Source organism: Mytilus edulis, chromosome 12 (assembly GCF_963676685.1).
Source record: "Mytilus edulis chromosome 12, xbMytEdul2.2, whole genome shotgun sequence".
NCBI classification, from domain to species: Eukaryota; Metazoa; Mollusca; class Bivalvia; order Mytilida; family Mytilidae; genus Mytilus; species Mytilus edulis.
In genome coordinates this window covers 2,331,545-2,352,159 of record NC_092355.1, presented here as the reverse complement: position 1 = coordinate 2,352,159, position 20,615 = coordinate 2,331,545, and the positions used below count along the sequence as shown (strand labels likewise).

General features: G+C 32.2%; 1 protein-coding gene across 1 annotated transcript in view; it reads right to left on the bottom strand.

Moving 5' to 3' along the window:
- Positions 1-14,706: 14,706 nt before the first annotated feature.
- Positions 14,707-20,615, bottom strand: part of LOC139499465 (uncharacterized) — a 51,604-nt gene continuing 45,695 nt past the window's right edge. The window contains exons 11-12 of the mRNA XM_071288144.1: positions 15,863-15,973; positions 14,707-15,028 (exon numbers count right to left, since the gene is read on the bottom strand). Of these exons, the coding sequence (XP_071144245.1) occupies positions 14,829-15,028; positions 15,863-15,973 (311 nt within the window). The 3' untranslated portion in view covers positions 14,707-14,828. The remainder of the gene's footprint in view (positions 15,029-15,862; positions 15,974-20,615) is intronic.

Genomic DNA, 20,615 nt, shown 5'->3' with positions numbered 1-20,615 from the left:
ATGCTATTGTTTCTATGGCAGTTCGCATTATCGACAAAAAATATACAATATTTCTGACAATCATAATCTTGCTTCTCCGTAGACAAAAAGAGGACTACTGGATTACACAATATGGAACTACGACACCAAATGGTTGAAATGACAAAATTGATGGTATATGTGTTCTATCTAATCCTTTGTGTAGCTCGGTGAATGTGATGAATATTTTCAACTCTACTCCTTGACGTAGACGCAGTCATGGTCATGGTCATTATACATCACCTACTCTGCATGATATCCCTATTAATGACATGCTGCCATCTATACAAAAGCCGTTAGGTATTCATCACATCTGCACTAAACTTTATTCATTACCCCTTTCTAAACTTCATTCTCTGTTCAATTCATATTGGGAAACCACTGTTACAAAACATCATTCAACCCAATACAAACTTACAGATAATAATAGCTTATCTGCCCCTGTCATGGCGGCACCCACGAAATTTACTAGCTAAAGAAAAAAGTAATAAGTCCACTAGGAAAAAGTAATTTGTCGGGAAAAAACAATGTAAACAGTTGACAACTTAAAATTACGTCTGCTTTAATTCAGAAATATGTGTAAATATCTTTATATGATTATATGATTACATAATCAACGTCAGATGTGAGAACATTGATTGTTTACATCGGGACTTGTCAGGTCTACTACACGATAATATGACAATTTTAGAAGCTATTGCCGACCTTAAGTCTGTTGTCATGGGTATTGATTCAAAGGTAACACTCTTTACATCAAGGCTAGACTCTGTCGAACAAAACTTAACACATCAAATTACTGAAGTCGAGTCAGATGTGGTGCAAGTAAGGTCAGATCTTAGTACTACACAAACTGAGGTGGAAAAGCTTAGAACAAATCATAACGAGCTAGAGAGAGGTATAGGGCACATAGAGTCACAACTCAATACTCTAGAAATGGAAAAAAATGGAATGTCTGAAAAAAAAACCTTGACGACAAACTTTTTGCATTGAAAGAAAATCAACTTTTTCTTGAGAAACATGAGCGTAAATACAATATTCTCATTTACGGTATAAGACAAAAACAAGATGAAAACATATGGCAAGTTGTAGACAATTTCTTTGTGAAAGATTTGGGAATAGAAAAGTTCAAAGCAGAGAGTTTCCCCTTTGCAAATGCCCACAGGATCCCATCAAGAGCCCCAGTTGTTGGCCAAAAAAGACCATATGCTATTATTGTGAGATTTATGCATTACGAAGACAAACAAGTGATAATGCAAAATACATACAAAATTGCAAATAAAAAAATCAGAATAGTTGATGATTTACCTGTCATAATGAAAGAGGCACGAAATGATCTCGCAAAAGCTGCATTTAAAATAAGAAATGATGAGAAATTACAAACCAGAATAAAAGTAAGAGGCATAGTCCTGGTCCTAGAAACACGACTCAACTCAAAGGATGTGTGGAACACGCGCAAAACAATTAATTGTGTGAGATGATACGAGAACATGTATGACTGTGACTAGTTATAGAAACTGTAAATACAGGCTACACGATAGTATATTGTGCTTTTCTTTGTTGTTTCTATGACTGAAATACTTATCATACAACTTATACATATTAAATTTGTTCAATCTTTTGTAGGACTTGCTTGTCAGTAAGTATATTGCTGCTTTGAATTTGTTTTTGGTTGTGTGCTTTGTTTTCATTTATGCTTTTGTTTGAAGTTGCAATCATAAAGTACAATGTATATATACAGAGACTGCATGTTAGTTCATAGTCTTATTATTTAAGCTTATTTTTTTCTCTTCTTTAGTTTAAACCATAAATACATGTGTTACTTATCATCTTTCTTTGGTACATACAGGAAGACCCAAATACTGAAGAAAATGCCTTATGAGTCCATTATAAAAACAGATGTTTTAAAAAAGGAAAAAAATGATGTAAAAATTATCTATAGATGAGTAAAGAAATAAACTTATATCAATATTTTAGCATTCTAATATTTAGTGCTTTCATAATGACCAATCCTGTGAGATTAGAACTACAGGGACAACAACCCAACAACACGCCTTAAATCAAACAAACACAAAGTGTTAAATCTGTAGTCTTTTGGAATTTGAAAGGGATATATTCTTTGGACTAAATTGTTGATATTTCAAACTCTAAATTTTCTTTACCTAGTATGTTTTACATCAGCATCTGCACCCTTTTATCAAAATTAAGACTACATAGTACTGTATGTACCAACCATGTTCCTCCTTGATACATGTATGTTCAAATGTACAAAAATATACTGTTAGAATTATTAGTTTTAACAGGATTTTTGAAATTCTATTCATAGCTCTAACATAATTTAATGCTTCCTTATGCTGTATGTTTAGTTTTCACTTTAACTGTTTAGTGCTATTTTGCTGTACTTAGGTTTAACACGTGCATTTGACAAGAGCCACTATTTTGCAAGTTTCTTGACTACATATATACTTGCACTATTTATAGTCTGGTCAAAATCAAACTATATATTGTTTTAAGATAAGAAATATTCAGTACCGGGTAAACAAACTATGAACCTGAATGCATAAAGTACCAGCTTTCTTTCTCTCAAAAACATATACAGCTGGCAAAAGAGTGAAATCTCTGTACACACAAATCATACATAGATGGCTGATTTTTGATATAAAAAAGAAATAAATTGTTTTTCTTCATTATCTTTAACTTTTTGAACAAACTTTACTACAAGGTATTTGGATAAATTAATATAAGAAATGTATATATATATATATTTAAATGACTGAGTTAACTATCATATCAATCAATGACTCTCACAAATCATTATATTGATTTATGATGTAAGGGAGATAATCATCTCTAGCTAGTTTTAATGATAAAGATATTATACATAGAAAACATCATTTCTGTTATTTAAAAGAAAATAGAACAATAGTGGATATGTTGCTTTTTGAACAACATAATTTGTTTTTAACCATTTGATTTTCTTTCTCTTTTTGATTATATATGATCTCATTTTTTTCTTCTTTCTATTTTTACATTTTACAAATTGTATGTCTTTTTTCTCTATTTCATGATATTGGCACAGTAATGTATAATATATTATGCAGCATTGTTGGTGTATTCTGGTTACAATTTGAATTCTTCTCAGACATGGCAGGTGAGATCAGACATCTCAAAGATATTTTCACATTCACACACTTTAAGTACACAGCTGTATGTTTTTTTTTTTTTTTTTCTTTTATGCATTTAACAAAATACATATTTTTGTTTTTTAAAATAGAAATATCATTTGAAAATGAGTAATAATAGTATAAAATTCTCTCATACAACTGTCAAGGTCTAAATTCAATAGAGAAGCGAAGAGATGTTTTTGATTATCTTAAATAAAAAAACTGTAATATATATTGCTTACAAGATACACATTTTTCAGAAAATGATGAAATATCAATAAAAAATCTATGGGGAGGAGAGTGCATATTTAATTCATTTGCTACAAATCAAAGAGGGGTCGCAATTTTATTGACAACAAACTTTGAGTATAAAATACATAAAGTAAAAAAAGATGATCAACGAAATTTGTTAGGAATTGATATGGAAATTGAAGGAAAGAGAATGACCCTAATAACCTTATAAGGTCCAAACAAAGATACACCAGATTTTTATATAAAACTGAGTGGAATGATAAAAACTTTAAACAATCCACTAGTTTTTATAATTGGAGACTATAATTTAGTACAAAACCAAAGTCTTGATACATATAATTATCAAAATATTAATAACCCAAAAGCTAAGGATAAAGTTCTAGACTTAAAAGATCTTTATAATTTAACAGACCCCTTTAGGGAAATTAATCCAGATTTAAAACAGTTCACATGGAGAAAAGCTCATCCCATAAAACAAGCAAGATTGGACTTCTTTTTAATATCCCAAGACATTAATTAAAATGTAGTTGATGTACAAAATCACAACAGCTATAGATCAGATCACTCCCCAATAATATTAAATCTGAAGATGAATGATTTCATACTTGGAAAAGGATTATGGAAATTTAACAACTCACTTTTACATGATATTGAATACTCCAAAACTATAAAAGACACTATACTTAAAGTAAAAGACCAATATGCATCATTAGTATATAATAGAGAAACGTTAGAAGAAATTAATGATTTAGACATCCATTTTAAAATAAATGACCAACTTTTTTTAGAAATATTACTTACAGAAATCAGAGGAAAAACTATTTCCTATGCATCTTATAAAAAGAAGGAAAGGGATAAAGAGAAAAACGTATTATCAGAAAACAATCAGAAATTAGAGGAAAGCATCTTAACAGAGGAAATATTAAATGAAATTGAACACCATAAATCTGATCTTAGAATAATAAGGAAAGAAAAAATGAGGGGATACTATATCAGGTCAAAAATGCAATGGATTGAAGAAGGGGAAAAGCCATCTAGTTTTTTTTTTGAATATGGAAACTAAACATTTTATAAATAAACTAGTTAATGAAAAAGGGGAGACAATTTGTAAACAAGATAAAATAGTAGAAGAGGCCAAAAAATACTATAAAAAACTGTATGCTAAAACAGAAAGCTTGAGTGAAGTAAATCTTAATAGTGAAATACCTGATTCTGATATTAAAAAAATAAATGATACTTTAAAAGAATCTTTAGAGGGGGAGATAATTTATAATGAATTGACAACAGCTATACGTAGAATGAAAAATGAGAAAAGTCCAGAGTCAGATGGCTTTACAAATGAGTTCTTTAAATTCTTTTGGACAAATGTAGGAAAATTTGTTTTCAGATCTATAATTTATGGTTACAAAAGGGGGAAATTATCAATAACTCAAAAACAGGGTATTAATACTTGTTTACCAAAAGGTGATAAACCCAGACAGTTTATGAAAAATTGGCGACCAATAAGTCTTTTCAATACAACATATAAACTAGCATCAAGTTGTATAGCAGAGTGTATCAAATCTGTTCTACCCATTATTATTAGCAATGATCAGACAGGTTTTATTCCTGGAAGATATATTGGAGAAAACACTCGTCTCATATATGATATTTTCTTCTATACAGAGGTAAATGATTTGCCAGGTCTTCTCCTTCTCATAGATTTTGAAAAAGCTTTCGATTCGGTATCATGGAAATTCATAAATGAAGTATTAGACTTTTTCAATTTTGGACCCTCTATAAAACTTTGGATAAAGACTTTTTACACAAATATAAGCTCATCAGTATCCCAAAACTGTTTTTTATCAGATTTCTTTCAGATTCAAAGAGGCTGTAGACAAGGGGATCCTTTATCACCTTATATTTTTCTTTTATGTGCTGAAATTCTAGGAATTTTAATCAGAAAGAACAAAGAAATTAAAGGAAATAAAATTGATGACACAGAATATCTTATCTCCCAATACGCAGATGACACATCAATAATACTTGACGGTACACCTGAATCTCTAGATGCATCTCTTCGCTTACTCCAAAAATATGCTGAAATGTCTGGTCTCCATATGAACTTGGACAAAACAAAAGTGGTGTGGATAGGCAAAAAAAAATATAGCCAAGACACAATGTGTGTAAAATGGGGATTGGAATGGGGTTCCAGTAGGTGTACATTACTAGGAATAAACTTTTCTGTCAATGTGCATGAAATGGAACTGTTGAATTATGGTCCAAGAATTAAAGAAATTGAAAATATAATAAAAATTTGGTCTAAACAAACATTAACACCAGTTGGAAAAATAACTATCATTAAGACACTAATTATTTCAAAATTGAACTATCTGTTTTTAACATTACAAGCACCATGCAAAAATACTTTAAAACAACTAACTGACAAAATTGATTCATTTATTTTGGAAAACAAACCTGACAAGATAAAAAGAGAAATATTATGTTCTGAACACAAATTAGGAGGGCTGAAAATGATAGATATTGACAAATATATAAAAGGATTGAAACTAACTTGGATAAGACGGTTGTTGAAAAACAACCCAAAACTAAATAAGCTATTACACCACATCTTCCTATATCTATTAGAAAGTACTGAAAAAATTAGTATTGAAAACCTTGTTTATTTAGGCCCAACAAAAAGATGTAAAAACCCTTTTTGGGAAGAAGTTTTTAAAGCTTGGACAGATTTACCAAATAAATTCATACCAAAAAATGAAGAGGAGTTTTTATCAGATTCGCTCTGGAATAATGAAAACATAAAAATAGGAACAACATCCATTTGCTATAAAGACTGGATAGATAAAGGGATCTTTTTGATAAATGATTTATTAAACGATGAGGGAAAAATAATGACTTTTCAACAATTCCAAAACATTTATAAAATTAAATAAAACTTTCTTACTTATAATGAGGTCATTTAATCAATAAAATCATATAAAAAGGCTTTAAAAAACTATATATCCATAAACAATTGTTATAAAACACTAGGACCAATTATGCCAAATAATATAAGAATATTTTTTTTATCAAGGAAAGGCTCGAAAGATATGTATAATGTTTTATTTGAAAAAAGCAGTACTAAACTTAGATGTGAAGAAAAATCGTCCTTAACACTCAACAAAAATTTTGATTGGAAAACTGTTTATAATATGTCTTTTTACTCCACAAAAAGCTCAAAACTCCACTGGTTCAAATATAGAATAATACACAGAATATTGGGCACAAATAAATTTTTATTTAAGATAAAAATAAAACAAAGCGATAAATGTATTTTCTGCAGTGAAGTTACTGAAGATATTGAACACATATTTTGGACATGCCATAAAATAGCAGATCTGTGGATAAGACTCATGGACTGGATTTATAACCAAACACAAATAATTATTCCATTTAACATGGATATAATTTTATTCGGAAATTTAGGAAAAACAGAAAATAATGAAATAAAAAACTTAATAATACTTTTATCAAAATTCTTTATCTATAGAACAAAACTGTGTGAAAATCAAGTAAATTTTGCAGGGCTGAAAAACTATCTAAAAGAAAATCTAATACTAGAGAAGAATATATGTTTTAAAACAAAGCCTCTTCACATTGCCAACCTCTACTGGGACCCCTGGCTTCCATTATTAGAATAATTTACACTTAAGCAACTTAATTAGTATTACCCTATGTAATGTTATTGTGCATTTCATTTTAGCCTTCTCACACCAACATATATGTTTTTATTTAATATACTGTTATATGTTGTTTATTGTTTATTGTCTTTTGTTTTTGTTTTGTGCCTAAAATGCATATACATTCTCTAATATCTGTTTTGTGTTTGTATGAATTATTTACAATGGAAAACCAACTTTGCCAAATTTATTTAATGTTGTATCTTAAGAAAAAAATACTGCTGCCAAAATCCAAATTTCAAGGACTTTCTATTTTTAATTTTTTTTCTCTATTTTTATTTTTATTTGTTTTTGTTTTGCATTTGTGTTTCAATTATTTATTATTTTCTCTTCTCTTCTCACATTCTCTCTTAAAAAAAATTCTCACTTTATTGATCAATATTGAAATAATTGATACACAATAATATACTGTATATATATTTTGTAATTTTGAGTACTAACAATTACTAACAATTTTTCTAAATATACAATCTAATGTTTAACAAGGCCGGGATAAGGTACCGGTACTTTCTGTATCAAACTAACAAATCTGAAAATTTTCAATAAAGTATGTATAATTTAAAAAAAAAAAAAAAAAAAAAAAAAATATATATAATTTCGAATATTGCAAGTCACAGACTTTTCAAGCCAGTCCGCATGCATTGAAAAAGATGAAAAGGAGAAAAAAAATTTCCTAAATCTTTCCTTTGCCAACAAAGGTCTCGATGGTGTCAACTTAGAAAATATCTGCATCATAAATTAATTCAATCGAAAATAAATCCTTATTTGAAAGATCAGTCCGTACCAATCATTTTATACCTATACCAAACATATTGCAACTAAAATATTCAATTACAAACAGGTTTTGCAAGATCTCAATATTAACGACTTCAAGTCTAAACCTCTCGATTGCACTAGTGCTAGTTCCCTATTCACATATAATCCGGCTGGCCACGTTACTACCGGTGACCTCAACATTCTTAATAACACTTCCCTACGACATGTGTTATCAACAGGTCCGAAATATCGTGAGCCTAAATCCATCAATTGGAAAAAACAACTTTAAAATTTTAATGGATTCAGTCGAGGATTATGCCAGGCCATGGGCTAAGCGCGAGAAAGCAGACGTAGATACTCTTTCAGAATGGATTACGACAGTAAGGTCGTTGATACAAATCAGAATTAAGTAACTGAACAGGTCTATCAATGTCCATGCTACGTCAATCTTTAAAGACCTCAAATGTGGAAACAATTATCCTACATCCATGATAAATATGTTGTTGTCACCGCAGATAAAGCCAAAAACAACATCGTTTTTGTGTGTTAAACTCATTACACTAACTGCTTGATAAACGAATTAGGTATTGACAATTCACTTGGAAACTCAGCATATACCCTCACGACACTTACCAAAGAGGAAATCCTGGATAATCATAGGTCTGTTCTATGTTTCTTTGGAATTTCATCCAAAGATGAAGAACTGGATCTTCCATCACTGTTAGTATTGGATACCTTAACTACATAAGTGTCCTTACAAACAACGGTATATTGTTGAGTCTTACAATTGCTCCACGAAACCTCTTTCTAAAATATTAACATCTATTTTATCAGCAATCAAAAATAGATTTGACTTTTCTACACTTTACACAAGTATTCCACATTCCAAACTGAAAGACAAATTGAAAGAATTGGTATTGTTTTGTTTCATAAAAAATAAATGGCCACGTAGATACAAGTATCTTTTCTTAGGGAGAGATAAATACTACTTGGAAAAGGATAACTCTGATTCAAACAAACAATTCTCTGAAACTGACATTATCAAGATGCTTGATTTCTTGATTGACAACATATGTGTTACGTTCAAAGAATGTGTTTTTCAACAGACTGTCGGCATTCCAATGGGAAAAAATTGTGCTACTGTTCTTGCCGACATGTTTCTTTATTATTATGAGGCTGACTTCATACAGAAACTTCTTAGGAAGACAGTTATCAACATCTATTTTATCAGCAATCAAAGACGGGCTTTAAAGTTATTGTGAAACTGCCTATTTTAGAGGTTGCGTGAATCAGATGTGGATGCTTAAAATTTCCAAAAATCTTTAAGAGTACATACAATCTAAATCTCTTTCATCTTGTAATAGTATTAAAACATTTGACTTTTCTACACTTTACACAAGTATTCCACATCCCAAACTAAATGACCAATTGAAAGAATGGGTATTGGTTTGTTTCATAAAAAAATGTCCAACGTAGATACAAGTATCTTTTCTTAGGGAGGGATAACTCCTAATTTGTAAATAATAACACGTATTCAAACAAACAATTCTTTAAAACTGACATTATAAAGATGCTCGATTTCTTCATTGACAACATATTTGTTACGTTTGGAGGACGTGTTTTTCAACAAACTGTCTACATTTCAATGAAAACCAATTGAGCCCCTCTTCTTGCCGACGTGTGTCTTTATAATTATGAATTGTATGAGGCTGACCTCAAACAGAAACTTCTTAGGATGAAAAATTACAAGTTAGCAATATCCTTTAACTTTTCGTTATATAGATGATGTTCCCTCTCTAAATAATTCAAAATGTGGTGACTATGTTGAACGCACCTATCCCATCGAACTAGAGATAAAGGACACAACAGATACAGTTAAGTCTAAATCATATCTTGACTTACATTTATTAATTGACAATGAGGGACAGTTGAAAACAAAACTTGATGACAAACGAGATGATTTCAGCTGCCCAATTTTGAACTTTTCATTTCTTTTTAGCAACCTTTCAGCAGCGCCATCATACGAAGTATATGTCTCCCGATTGATACGATATTCCTGCGCTTGTATTTCCTATCATGATTTTCCCGATAGAGTTGCTGCACACAAGAAAGATATTAAACCAGGAGTTCCAGATGGTGAAATTGAAATTCTCAATCCGTATATTTTACGGACGTCATCATCTGTTATTTGACTGTTATGGAATAACCGTTTCATAGATGATATCGGATATGTTCTTACGTCGTAACTTAAATCCCCCTCCCGTTCATAAATGTGACCTACCGAAGACTATTTCTCGGGTTTGTAATAACATGAGCAACACGACGGGTGCCACATGTGGATCAGGATCTGCATACCCTTCCGGAGCACCTGAGGTCAACCCCAGTTTTTGGTTGGGTAAGTGTTGCTTAATCTTTAGTTTTCTGTTTTTTCTTGCGTACTTTTATTTGTCTGTTTGTCTTTTTCGTTTTTAGCTATGGCGTTGTCAGTTTATTTTTGATTTATGTTCCTCGTGTATCTTTCGCCCCTCTTTTATTCCGCATTACATCTCCTACAGTTTTATTGCTAGGAATTTTTTACTTTGCTGTCTGTTTGTTCACATATTGGAGATATGCATTGGGTCAGGGTTTTGATTTTCATTAATATTTGCCTTTTTTGGAGATAGTTGAACATGTTGAATTTGTCATTTTTGGATTATACACTTGCATAAGAGAAGCGTTTCCAGATAACTTTTCCTAAAGTTTAAATGATGGACAGTTTTGACTTTTCTGACTGTTTGTACATATATTGAAGGTGTGCATGTGGTCGGGGGTATCATTTTTATAAATATTTGCTCATTTGGAGATAGTTGTACTTTGTCATTTTTGGGGTATAAGCTGTTAAATATTATAACACTTTGTATTTGCGGGGGCATCAAGTGTGTCTCCTAGACACAAAAATATTCTAAAGAAAGTTCTACATTGACTTTGTTATAATACAGTTACTTCAAATTGAAGTGCAGGGCATCACTTTTTCTAGTTGTTATTTTACTTTTTACTTGCTCGACTTGTAACAATGCAGTGTGGATCCTGTTCGGAAAAAAAACGCTTAAGAGATCTTGTGATCGTACCATCAACAAATGGAACACTGCGTTAGTTATTAATATGTTTCCTAATAGTCTGGAGCTGGCATGTCAGTTAACTGCTAGTAGTCTGTTGTTATTTATGTATTATTGTCATTTTGTTTATTTTCTTTGGTTATATCTTCTGACATCAGACTCGGACTTCTCTTGAACTGAATTTTAATGTGCGTATTGTTATGCGTTTACTTTTCTACATTGGCTAGAGGTATGAGGGAGGGTTGAGATCTCACAAACATGATTAACCCCGCCGCATTTTTGCGCCTGTCCCAAGTCAGGAGCCTCTGGCCTTTGTTAATCTTGTATTATTTTTAATTTTAGTTTCTTGTGTACAATTTGGAAATTAGTATGACGTTCATTATCAATGAACTAGCATATATTTGTTTAGGGACCAGCTGACGGACGCCTCCGGGTGCGGGAATTTCTCGCTACATTGAAGACCTGTTGGTGGCCTTCTGTTGTTGTTTTTTTTTCTATGGTCGGGTTGTTGTCTCTTTGGCATATTCCCCATTTCAATTCTCAATTTTAATTAATCATACTAGAGGTTCACGATACTATCCAATTGTCACTTCAAATTTGACCCGAGGTGAGTTTGGCCTAGCACCATTATTGTATGCAGCAACAAGTCCTTGCTCGAATAAATCAATAAAAAAACCAAATTGTTTTACTTATATGATTCTTTTTATTCGTCCATTATATATAATGCGATGTATGCTTGATACTGTTGTCCATCCGTTTTTAATATATCGTATGGAAACTAAAACAAAATACACATCATAAGAACAATGAAGAATTTGCACGAGAAAGCTCCCTTTCGATTTTGAACGTTTGTTGGTTTGTTGTTCCAAGGCTACTCGATTTGTTAGCGCCAAATTAAGGGCCTTTTTTCACATCTTATTCATCTAAAGTTGTATGCTGTTGTTGAAAACGATAAACGAAAGTTCTCCCACGATATCGTTTTAATTGTCGAGTAACTGTACTTTAACCATGAAATTTGAGGCGAACGTTCATGAATCATGTACTCGAGTTGTCTTAAACATGTTAAATCGAAATTTGTTCTGAAAAGTGTAATACACTGAATACTCATTACAGTATTAGGTTTGTATCGATTTGCTTGACACTCAATGCTTTTATTGATATTGACTAAATGTAACTTCTTTTTGAATTGTTTGTCAATAGTCTGTTGTTTTTTTTATAACAGGATTTTAACTGTAAAATGTTTAAATGTTGTACGTTTGTTTTAGGGTGCGTGGATAGATTTTCTTGAAACCTTACACAGATGTTGGTATTTGTAGCAAAAGTAAGATAGTTTTGTATGTTTAATATTTCCATTGCATAGAATAACATTCAGAACTAAAGTTATTCTTTGTGTGTCATCCTATCTAACACACAGATGTTGGTACTTGTAGCAAAAATAAAGATAGTTTTGTATGTTTAATATTTTCCATTGCATAGAAATAACCTTCAGAATTAAAGTTATTCTTTGTGTGTCATCCTATCTAACTCGAGTACTTGGATCAAATAACTTCAACCTTCAAGTTATTGTGTAAAGGAATTTTGAAATAATGGGGATTAACTCCATAAAACAGAAAAAAATATACGCACTGGGGAATCTTTTTTTTTGTGACAATTTAATGCTTAACAATAATTTGTTTTCCTGTCAAAAAAGTGAGCGTTCACCGTCTACGCTTCCCCTAAATCCCACAAGGGTTTAATTTATGAATGTATACTCTATCTTTTCTTTGGACTTTGAAAATGATCTCGTCTGATATTCCAGTAATATGAAAATTTCAATAGTTAAATTTTCAGCAATATTAAAATGTACAAGAAACTGTTCCCGAATGGTCTTTAACTGAATATACATTAGAAACATACTAAATGTTCCACATTCCTCTGTCAACAATTTTTGTAGACAAATAGGATGTAATAATCATAATCTTTCAGTTAGTTTAATTGAAGTCTGGAGCTGGCATGTCAGTTAACTGCTAGTAGTCTGTTGATATTTATGTATTATTGTCATTTTGTTTATTTTCTTTGGTTACATCTTCTGACATCAGACTCGGACTTCTCTTGAACTGAATTTTGATGTGCGTATTGTTATGCGTTTACTTTTCTACATTGGCTAGATGTATAGGGGGAGGGTTGAGATCTCACACTGGCCTTTGTTAGTCTTGTATTATTTTAATTTTAGCTTCTTGTGTACAATTTGGAAATTAGTATGGCGTTCATTATCACTGAACTAGTATATATTTGTTTAGGGGCCAGCTGAAGGACGCCTCCGGGTGCGGGAATTTCTTGCTACATTGAAGACCTGTTGATGACCTTCTGTTGTTGTTTTTTTTTTTCTATGATCGGGTTGTTGTCTCTTTGGCACATTCCCCATTTCCATTCTCAATTTATCTCCTGATGCGTCACACTTTTTGAGACATTGTGGCAGACATGTATACTTTAGAAAAATTGAGGACCGAACATTAATATTATTAGTTCACTTCCCGTGATTACATATGTAAGGCCTAAAAGCCTTTCTTATTAAATTGATATAACAAATCTAGACCACACTAAGAAAGGTGATTCCACAAAAAAGAACAAATACAAAATTTGTTTTGTACATCAATTTATTAAAAGAAACAATAAGTGAAGATGAACCTGATGAATTATACGGGAACAGGTGATATGATAGCTACTTGGCTTTTTTTTTAATTTTTATTATTATGATTTGTTTTTTATTTGCAATAAATAATACGTTATACATACTTTTATGCACAATAGTTATATACAGTAAACAGAAGATATATAATATATTTGATATACACAGCTGTAATAAAATGAATTTACTGGTAAATTGCAGAATATGATTGCAAGACAAATATCTTTGGTGTCTGTTATTTTTGTTTTATTTAATGACAATAAAAGAGTCCATGAATTGTAGCAGGTATCTGTCCTACTGAGTATTTTATATTTATAATATATATATTTTTTTCTATTAATAAGTTTTCTTTTAAATAATTTTTCAGGGCTATCATATTGGCTTTTTATGTGAGTTATTCCTAAAAGTCTCTCAAGACAAGTTTCAAATCACATTTTGTAATTAACAGATTAAATTGTCGAGTGAAATGGTAAAAATATAATTTAAGGGCTAGGTTTATGAAGATTAATTACCATAGCTCAAGAATTCAAGAATGAAACATTTCAATTTTGTCACATATCATTTAGTTGATATTACAGCTGACATGGCCATTTGGTTTAATTATGCTATTGAGTGTTTCATATACAAATTTAAAACTACATCTAAACCTCTCAAATATTTTTCAAAAGTGTGGTGCTTTTCATTGAAAAAAAACCCGCCATACATAACGTTCAGTTTAATTTGACCTCGTTTCTGTTTTAAGGGATGATAATCATCGTATTTTATTACACTAAAGTATTTAAGTAATCCCGCGCAATGCATGCTAGGCCTATGTAACAAAACGTTTTTTCATGAATGAGTAACCTTTATTTATCATTGACCTGTACCGAGTAAGATATATGAGAGTTGTAAATATTCGTGTAATGCGTTTGAGCTTTTGATTAAGCCTATTGATTTAGGACTTTACGTTTTAAATTTTTCTCGGATTTCGGTATTTTTGTTATTTTACTTTTACCATAGATTAAATCGTTTCGGAAACCTATGTTAAAACACAGATGAACAATACAGTATTTAATCAAAAGTTATACATACTTCAAGTTCCAAATTGTTTATTCACATTTATTCAAATTTGTTTAAGTCAGTTGAACTGCTTCCAAACATATGTATATGTAACTGTACGTTAATGTTCTGTATCGATGGTAAGTGTAGCATTATAAAAGCTTAATTTCTTCCTTAATGATGACTGGAATGTAATAACAGGATAATCATACAGTGAATTAATCCTTGTCAAAATATCATTTATATCTGCAAATCGGTTGCGCCGTGTAACTTTCATAAAATCGTCAAATATGTTCTTGTATCCAGGGTGTCTATTCGAGCCTAACAAAAAAGGATTAGAATTACAAATGTAATGTTGATGAGTTAAGCCTTTTTCAACTGATTTTTATTGTTCGTTTTTATGTTGTACTGTTATACCACTGTCCAAGGTTAGGGGGAGGGTTGGGATCCTGCTAACATGTTTAACCCCGCCACATGATTTATGTATGTGCCTGTCCCAAGTCAGGAGCCTGTAATTCAGTGGTTGTCGTCTGTTTATGTGTAACATAATTATTTGTTTTTCGTTCATTTTTTTTTACATAAATAATGTCGTTAGTTTTCTCGTTTAAATTGTTTTACAATGTCTTATCGGGGTCTTTTATAGCTGACTATGCGGTATGGGCTTTGCTCATTGTTGAAGACCGTACGATGACCTATAGTTGTTAATGTCTGTGTCATTTTGGTCGCTGGTGGATAGTTGTCTCATTGGCAATCATACAACATCTTCTTTTTTATATTGTTACTTATTGATACTGATTCTTGGCAGTTTTTATGTCATTAGCAACAAACCTTTAATAATAATCTGCTTAAAAAGTTTTAAAGTTACAAGTCCGTCAGGAAAATGTGTTATAAAACGATTTGTTCTTTGTGGTCCCCTAAGGTAAACTAATAAGTGTAAGACATCTAATATATCGAATGATGGGGTCATACCTCAGTGTTGTCGTGAATGTATTTAATATTTTGAACAATTGGGTTCTTAAATGTAAGACTAGAGAGTATGATTTGTGAAAAACATATGATATTACAGTAAAGTTTTGAAAACAGTTTCTATTTATTCTTATCATTTATTGTGTACTATTGTTCACTATTCAACTGCATTGAGATGAAAATGCATACCTCCACTTGCTTGCATAGTCGGCTTCACTATCAATATGTCGTTGTTCTCGTTGTTTTTATCAATATAGTAAAAAGGGTGGTGATAATCAGCCATAATAATCACTGGTTTACCTAAACAAAGAAACGTAAGTATAATAGATTTATATATAATGCTCTTATCACCGCTTTTTAAACAAAGCGTTTTTCCCATTCAAATAAATAATATCCAAATGATCATATTGAATACAGGTGCTTGATCTAACAAAAAAAAATGCAATTTGAAAGACGCGAGAGATTTAAATGACGATGTGCTAGACAGCTCCTCATTATGAGGTAAGTCAACACATTTTAAACATGTTTTAAATCGTTAACATTTTTTATCTGAATTCTACCAAAGTACTTGTGTTGCTTAATTTTTAGTTTTCGCCGGAGGTATAAAATGATTTTTATATTTTAGAAATGTCGTCCATTGTATTGTACTTGGATTCTTCTGGAGACCTTGCTTCAATTTTTTATTTACTTTAAACAATACAGTTTATTAGTGCTTATGTTGATCATATGTTCATTTGCTATCCTCTAGCAGAACATGAGAGGAAAATCCGAAAACATATATTTAGGATCAACGTTTACAGTTCTCTGAAATACTTCCGTTAAAAAAACAAACATTCATACTGTACCGATGCGTTACTATGATTTATGAAATAATATTATGCAAAATATACAAACGACTGTCGTTAGTGAAATAATTAGACTCAAATTGGACAACGACTACAAGCGGACTGTGAAGGCGTCTCCTATAATTCACGTTTTCCAAGCGTTGGAAAATTAGGAAATGTTATAGGTTATTACAATGTAATGAAATGACTTTGACTAAGAGTTATTAGTGCACACCATGGCCTTGGATAGTGAGTAAAATTTAAACTTTAATTGTATCTGACATAACAGAATATTCAACGAGTCAATAGGATTATAATTTAATACGCCTGACACGCGTTTCGTCTTCATAGGACTCAGCAGTGACGCTCAGATCAAAATAGCTATAAAGCCAAACAAATACAAAGTTGAAGAGCAACGAGGACCCAAAATTCCAAATAGTTTTGCCAAATACCGTTAAGGCAATCTATTCCTGGGATAAGAAAATCCCTAGATTTATGAAAAATTCAAAGTATTGTTAACAGAAAATTTATAAAAATGATCTTATCATTATATTTATGTCAGCACCGAAGTCCTGACTACTGGGCTGGTGATACCCTCGGGGACGAAACGTCCACCCGCAGTGGCATCGACCCAGTGGTGTAAATAGTTATCAAAGGTAACAGGATTATAATTCAATACACCAGACGCGAGTTTTGTCTACAAAAGACTCACCAATGACGCTAAAATCAAAATTGTTGAACAAGTTGAATATCATAAAGGACCAAAAACCAAAATATCCAAAAAGTTTATTTTATAACGTGTTTTATTTGCTTTGTTCGTATATTATATATGTCCGTCAAATATGTATGACACTATGCTTTTATAATTTATACATGTAGTTGATACATTATCATTACACTCATTCACGACATGTCTATAAACGCAGTAACCTAAGGAGAGAAGAAAGCTTGAAAGTCAACGTACTAATATTCACGATTAAAAACTTTATACGTTGTGTTTATATGATACAATATTCTGTACAGCGTACACGCTAATTCTAAAATGTTTAATATCAAATGACGTTTGAGTACAGAAATATGTTGAGAGCTATATGAACAATTATAACCTACAAATCTGCATGTAAGGCCAACCGAGTCCGACTTTTGTTTTGAGGATTTGAGTGAGGTATGTAAAAAGTTATGTAATACCAAAGCATTAACTTTTGAATTGATAAAACCATCAATGACTCATTATTAAAAGAGAGCAGGATCAACCAGGTGCCAAATAAAGACAACAGTAGTATACCGCTGTTGAAAACTCATAAATCCATGGACACAAAACAAAATCGGGGTAACAAACTAAAACTGAGGGAAACGCATTAAATATAATGTACAACGACACACACAGAAACGGACTAAGCATTAGACAAAATCCTATGCGAATAACAAATATAACATTAAAACCAAATACATGAATTTGGGATAGATAAGTACCGTGACACGTCTTATAGCAATGTGAATTCACACTAAAAAATAAGAGAAAACAAACGACACAACGGAAACCCCACGTTAAAATGTAACAAACACAGAAACGAACTATAATATAACAATGGCCATATTCCTGACTTGGTACAGGACATTTTTAAAGGAAAAAATGGTGGGCTGAACCTGGTTTTGTGGCATGCCAAACCTCCCTCTTTTATGGCCATGTGAAATATGACATTAAAATGACAACACAACATTACAGGACTTCGATATAAATACATAGGAGAACATAATTGACAAAGAAACACACGAATAATAGCTAACAAAAAGCAACAAGTTTAAAATTTTAATACGCCAGAAGTGCATTTTGTCCAAACAAGACTTACTAGAGACGCCCAGATGCAACCGCTTGAAAGCCGAAACAAGTACAAAGTTGAACAGCATCGAGGACCAAAAGTTCAAAAAAGTTGTGTCAAAAACGGCCAGGGTTTTCTGTTAGGTACCAGAACATCCCTATTATTTAGAATAATTATACTTTTTCAAACAGTAAATTTTATAAAATGACTATACAAAAGAGTTATGATAAAACTGAAGTCTTAACTAATTACAGGAAACAACCGAAATACACTACATAACCCGACGAAATGCAGCACATCCGAATAAGTTTAAACCTCAACGCCAAGTGACGTCATATTTGAAATTGTAAAAAATGACAAAAAAATTACGTCAAGCCCCAGTCCCACTAGACCACGATCGCACTACGCTCACCGCGATCTAAAATAAATTTAGATCTTGGTGAGGTCGCGGTATGAGCGGCATGAAAATGTTAATTTTCGTTGCTTTCACGATGCTACTACGTCCTAATTACGCTTCTACAACGATCCCGCTACGATTAAACCACGTTCTCACCGCGCTTATTCTGCGACCTCACTACGCTTATAAAGATCTTCCTACGCTCTTCAAGTTCTCACTGCGACCATACCACGAGTTATCCGATTGCAACACGATCTTACTGCGATTATAGCACGTTCTTACCACGATTGTACTACGTTCATACCGCGATCTTACTACGTTCTCAGCAATACCGTCAATATCGTATTTCATATCAATATAGTTCCATTCCTTCTATTTCTGATTAAAACGGAGATTTCTCGGAAACAATACAGTCATGCCACCAACATCTACTAGAACACGTGGGCGTGGTGGTAGGGGTTGATGTAGATGCAGAGGGAGCAAAGAATGAACGTCAAACTAAACTTCAAATAGTACACAAGAAACTAAAATTAAAAATAGTACAAGACTAACAAAGGCCAGAGGCTCCTGACTTGGGACAGGCGCAAAAATAGTGGGGTTAAACATGTTTGTGAGATCTCAACCCATCCCCTATACCTCTAGTGCCAATGAGACAACTCTTCATCAACGTAAAAATCTATAAAAGTAAACCATTATAGGCAAAGGTATGGCCTTCAATACGGAGCCTTGGCTCACACCGAACAGCACGCTATAAAGGGCCCAAAAAATACTAATTTTAAACCATTTAAACGGGAAAAACCAACGGTCTAATCCATATAAAAACGAGAAGCATGGTTGAGCTGTTAGAGCAAATTGATAAATACATTCAGACAAACAAAATCTAGGGAGTTTTTTTTTATATATTTTATGTGAAAATGACAATAAAATGATGGTCGTAGTGTGAACGTAGTAAGGTCGTGAGAAGAGCGTGATGAGGACGGCAAGGGCGTGCTAGAATCGTACTATGGTCGTGAACAGCGTGGTAAAGTCGTAGTGGAAGCGTAGTTGGGTCGCGGTGAGAACGTGATGGTCGTAGTAAGGTCGTGAGATCGTAGCGCAATCTCTCCGAATAGAATCACGCTTTCGCTACGCTCTCGCTACGATTGTACAGCGACCTTTGCGATCTTACTACGATCTTAGTGCGCTCTCACTACGCTTCTACTACGACCTTATTTCGCCACGACCGCACCACGATTGTTTTGAACATGTTCAAAGTTGGCCACGCTCTTCACGATCTTGAAGACCTCACCACGACCGTGGTACGACCTTACTGCGACCTACACGATCGTACCACGATCATCAAAATTTGCATTTTTTTCACAGATCGTAGTGCGATCGTGGCCTAGTGGGACTGGGGTATCACATTTGAATTTGTAAAACAGATCATCAAAAAATGAAAAATGACGTCACATTTGAATGAATAAGATAGAATAAGGATTGATTTAAGATTATAATTGAACTAAATACTGATATTACATTTAATAACAATGCACATTTCAATACTTATTTTAGCAAACTAAAAAATGGTGGGTTAAACCTGGTTTTGTGCTCTCAATCACGTGCTCTCATTGGACGTACATAACAATATATAACAATAACTATATCCTTTAATATCAAAATATTTAGGCATTTATAATGCAGTAGTTAATTGAAATATAACTCTCCATCCAAGTCACAATTTATAAAAGAAAACCATCATAAAAAAATTATGTCAATGTACGGTCATAAACCCCAGAGCCTCACATCAAACAACAAGCTATAAAAGGCCCCAACATATTACTAGTATAAAACCATTTGAACGGAAAAATTAACGGTCTAAACTATATAAAAAACGAGAAACGGGAAACATTTATAAACCACAT